At 50.4% G+C, this 4,512-nt stretch overlaps 1 protein-coding gene across 1 annotated transcript; it reads right to left on the reverse strand.

Moving 5' to 3' along the window:
- Window positions 1-2,207: 2,207 nt before the first annotated feature.
- NKX2-2 (NK2 homeobox 2) lies at window positions 2,208-4,291 on the reverse strand. Its single transcript, XM_045011860.1, has 2 exons — window positions 3,966-4,291; window positions 2,208-2,767 (listed from the first exon to the last, which is right to left on the reverse strand). The coding sequence occupies exons 1-2, from the start codon at window positions 4,222-4,224 to the stop codon at window positions 2,208-2,210; spliced, it is 819 nt and encodes a 272-aa protein (XP_044867795.1). The 5' UTR covers window positions 4,225-4,291.
- Between the last annotated feature and the right edge of the window lie 221 nt (window positions 4,292-4,512).

Below are 4,512 nucleotides of genomic sequence, written 5' to 3' on the forward strand. Positions count from 1 at the left end.
CTTGTGTGTGTGTGTGGGGAGGGGGACGTGTGGAATAAGGTTCCACCTGAAGCAAAACCAAAAACACCGCCCCCACCAGCTCTGTGAAGCGACTAAACCAGGGAAGAGTTTTAGCTGGTGCCCACTTTGCGCCTTAGTTTGTAAAACACCATTGCAAGAAATTGCAGTCACGGCTGGGGCGCCAGTCCCGAAGCAGACCCCCCCCCCCCGCCAGCGCTGTCCCCTCCGAGCTACGGATCGCCGCCGATTTTGTTACAGATCATCATGTCTGCGCGAGATATTGAATTAAATCTGCTCATCAACAAGAGCTCGGCTGGTAATTCAGTGGGGACGGTTCCGTTTGCTTTCCGTGTTCACAGCCCCTGCCGTCCCTGCTGTTTGTGGAGCTCACAGCAAGAGAGACACTTGCAGAAACGGGGCAGCATTCAAATCGGGCAGAGTTAAACCAGCCTGGCTGGAAAGCAGCCTCTCTCCCCAAGACAGAGGGGCCAATTCATTTCGGGTCAGCTCCGAGCATATCCGAGTAGGTGTGAGCCTAAAAAACGTGTGTGCGTGTGCAAGGGAGAGAGAGGACAGGGTGAGAGGCAAAAATTGTGCACCTATACACACACACACGCATAACACACACACTCGCTTTCTATCCGGATCTGTGCGTCTTTTAAATGCATATTCGAACCTGATCATTTAAATAGCCAGAGGAAGTTTTGCGGTTTAGACAAACTTCCCTACACAATCTGGAGAGCTCCCCATACGTGTCGGCACCCCACAAATCCCCCACACGTGTTATCACACGCAGAAGGGGATCTCCAGGGAGCCAGTCGCCCGGACGCAGATGACAAATTCCATTTGGTTAAAACAGGTTTTAGGGCAAACTTTATAACCCAAATCCGACCGCGTTCAGGGAGATCCCCGTGTGCCCCAAAGCATTATCTGTCCGCGGGAGCAGACAGAGGATATGAACTTATCCCCCAGCCGATACCACCCCCCCCGCCTCTCCCCCACCGCTGGCTAAAGGAGGACTTCGCTTAGATCCACCCCCGAGCAAAGGCAAGCCATTGAGACGATACTGGACAAAAAAGCTTCTCCGCTGAAGGGGCACTCTCACATTTAAGTGAGTGGTGGGGCTTATTTTTTCATTTCCACAAAGTCACTCCGGCGCCTTTGTCTCTCAAGTAGACCCCGGGAGGCAGAAGATACCTGATCGTCTGCAGAAAGTTTGGGGAGGGTGATTGAAAGTTTTCCTAAAAGTTCTAAGCGGGGAGCGGTCGGCTGGGAATCTGCAGCAGGCCAAGCACGGATTTCCGAGTAAAGAGTCCGTCCTTCCCCCTAAACCAACTGGCACCCAGAGAAGATCGCATGGATCATATCATCAGGCGAGGCTGGTTCCTCTGCCTCCCCCAAAGACCCAGTCCAATCTATGTCGCTTTAAAGTGAGGGGGTTGCGGTGATCCCGCGTTAGCCACAAAGTCAAACAAAAACGGTCTTCGGTTGTTGGGTTGGTTTTTTTTAAACACAGCATTTTTATTAAAATTCCTATCAAAAAATCGAAAACCTCCCCGCAGCGCGCCCCCCCCACCCCGGATTTATATACAAGGATTAGCCGGAGATTTCTATGGAGATGATCCCAACATTTCTTTTCCTTCTACATTTTGTTTGCTTGTTTAATATTTGGGGAAAGATTTGCACCCAACCAAAAGAATAAAATAAAATAAAATAAAACAAACCGCCCTGCATGTTACGCATGGCAACAATAACCACAAATATTTACAAAAAAATAGATATCGCTAATAGTTGTCAGAATTTATACATGGCCATAAATAGGTAAAGTTTCATATAAAAAAGGGAAAGCAAATTCTCTATTTTTAAAGCGTCCTCCGCTTGTTTTCTATACGACTGACAACGGCTGCACAGCACACAAAAGTACCTTACGCAATCACAAGAGCATACTGGTGTAGTCTTATTCCTAGTGTTATTTTTATTTTTAGTTGTAGGTAGACAGGACCACTGCATGGCGCAAAAATTTCTGTAAACATGGCGCACAAAAAACACCCCCCCCCCCAAAAAAAGAGAAACAAATTGAACCCCCCCAAAGGAGGAAAAATAGGAGAGGGGGAAAATGCATCATCATTAATAATAATAATAATTAATATTCATATCCCCCCCCCGAGGTTTGATTTTGGAGCCGCAGTCTCTTTTCTCGGCAATGTTCACCAAGTCCATTGTTGGGCCTGCACCAAATGATGCGCTGTCGGGTACTGGGGGTTGCTGGCGGAGCTGTACGGGGCGTTATATTGCATATGCTGAAGCGATTGGGCGCTATAGGCGGAGAAGGGGATCCCAGCCTGGAAAGTGGCGGCGGCTAAGTCCTGAGCTTTCAGCGTGTGGCAGGGTTTGCCGTCCCTGACTAAGACGGGCACCGCTACCCGGCGTGGGGAGGGGAGAGGCGTCACTTCCATACCTTTCTCGGCCCGGGCCCGCTTCATCTTGTAGCGGTGGTTCTGGAACCAGATCTTCACCTGGGTGGGCGTGAGGCGGATGAGGCTGGCCAGGTGCTCCCGCTCGGGGGCCGACAGGTACCGCTGCTGTCGGAACCGCCTCTCCAGCTCGTAGGTCTGCGCCTTGGAGAAGAGCACCCGCCGCTTCCGCTTCTTGCCGGAGTCGCCGGCGCTGGACGGCTCCTTGTCGTTGTCCGGGGACTCGTCGGCCGAGGGGTCGGGGGATTTGCTGGCGGAGTCCTGCTGGGAGTTGCCGGAGGCCAGCCCGTGCACTGCAGAAAGGCCACCAAGAGCATAAGTCAGAGGGGCGCTGCCCTGGGGGGGGGTCCCCGCCTGGGGGGCACCTGCGGCTCTGCTCTCTAACCTCCCCTGCTCCAGCCGGGAAACACAGCGAACCCCCCCCCCTACCGTGGGGAGGCAATCTGCCGGGGGGCACCGGCTGCCCCCAAACCCCGCTTGGGCTGAGGGAGCGCGGCTTTCCCCTGAAAAAATGAACCCCGCGAGGAATAGGCAGTTACCTCCGACAATCCACCATAGCAGCAAACACTGGAGGAAAAGTAAACTGCTACACACCACACACTACTCGCATGTATGTTCCCGGTGATATAGCCACCTGCGACACACGTGTGTATATGCACAGCTATCAACATACATGAATACAGGGAGAGGCGTGTTTTATATGATATAGATTGTGAATATATATATATACACACGCACATTTATAATTACACACTTTTAGATACATGTAGACATTCATGTGCATGTCCACAGATCTATTCATCCGTCGGTCTGTATACACTTTACAACAGAGCCACATCAATCCGGATCACATATTCCTCACCTAATGTTGCATCTCTTTTACATCTATTGGACTTTGGACCGCAAGCGATTTGCTCTGTGTGTGTGTGTGTGTGTGCGGGGGGGGAGGGGGTACGTGGATTGATTTTTAAAGGATAATTTAACAGTCCCTTCATTGATCACCCACAGCCGCCCGGCCATTTAGACATTTCTGAACTGTCTACACCGAAGCGATCCAAGATTGCCACACAAGGCTCGCTCTGTTTGATTTAGCAAACTCGGTTCCTGCTATTTATAGATCGCTGGAGGTTAATTTTGCTTTTCTTGCCCTAGGCTGGGTTGGCTTCTTTCTCTCTCGTTCTAAAACAAAAACAAAACAAAAAACCCATACAAATAAAATCCCCCCTTGAGGAAATAAGAGGCTCCCCAAACCTTATTTTGATACCAATCGAATCAAAACCAAACAAATCTCCCCCTGCGGCTAGTTTGACTCCGGAGAGCAACAACACCGTGTAAATGCCTCCCGTAATAGCTCCGAGGAAGACCTAACAGATAGGGGGGGTTGATTAGGATTATTATTTACGAATACACGTTACAGGCTGCGGCGCTGAAGGGATCAATCACAAGACAATGCAGGCGGCACATGGAATCAGTGTAAGTTTCACTACTCACAGGAATACTGGATGCTTTCCGTGCTGGCCAGCCATCGCGTGTAGGGATTATCACTGGTATCATAGAAAGGGTTTTTCAAAGGCAGAGTCTGAACCCCCTCCAGTGGGTTTTGCCCCAGAACTCCGGATTTCTTGGGTGGCTCCGACCCCTCGTTCTCTTCATCCGCTCCTTCAACGAGGGATCCCTCTTCATCATTGGTGTCAGGGAGGTCTAGGATGTCCTTTACAGAAAACCCCGTCTTTGTGTTGGTCAAAGACATATTCTGGCCAAATTTATGCAGGAAAGTTGAAGCACCAGTTTGTCAATCCGCTGTTGCACAAAACACACACACCCCACAAACCGCACACACCCCAGAAAGAGGGGAGGGTGTGTGTATGTGAGGGGGGGGGTAAAGAATTAAAAAAATCACGAAGGCTGGTGTGGGGGAAGCGAGGAAAAATCAGCTGCGCTATAGATAGATATTTTACAGCCTTGCTCTGCTGCGGAGGGGGAAAAAAATCACGGAGCACAAGTGGCAACTGGCTTCTGAAATAGTTTGTAACTCCAG

Source organism: Mauremys mutica, chromosome 3 (assembly GCF_020497125.1).
Source record: "Mauremys mutica isolate MM-2020 ecotype Southern chromosome 3, ASM2049712v1, whole genome shotgun sequence".
NCBI classification, from domain to species: domain Eukaryota; kingdom Metazoa; phylum Chordata; order Testudines; family Geoemydidae; genus Mauremys; species Mauremys mutica.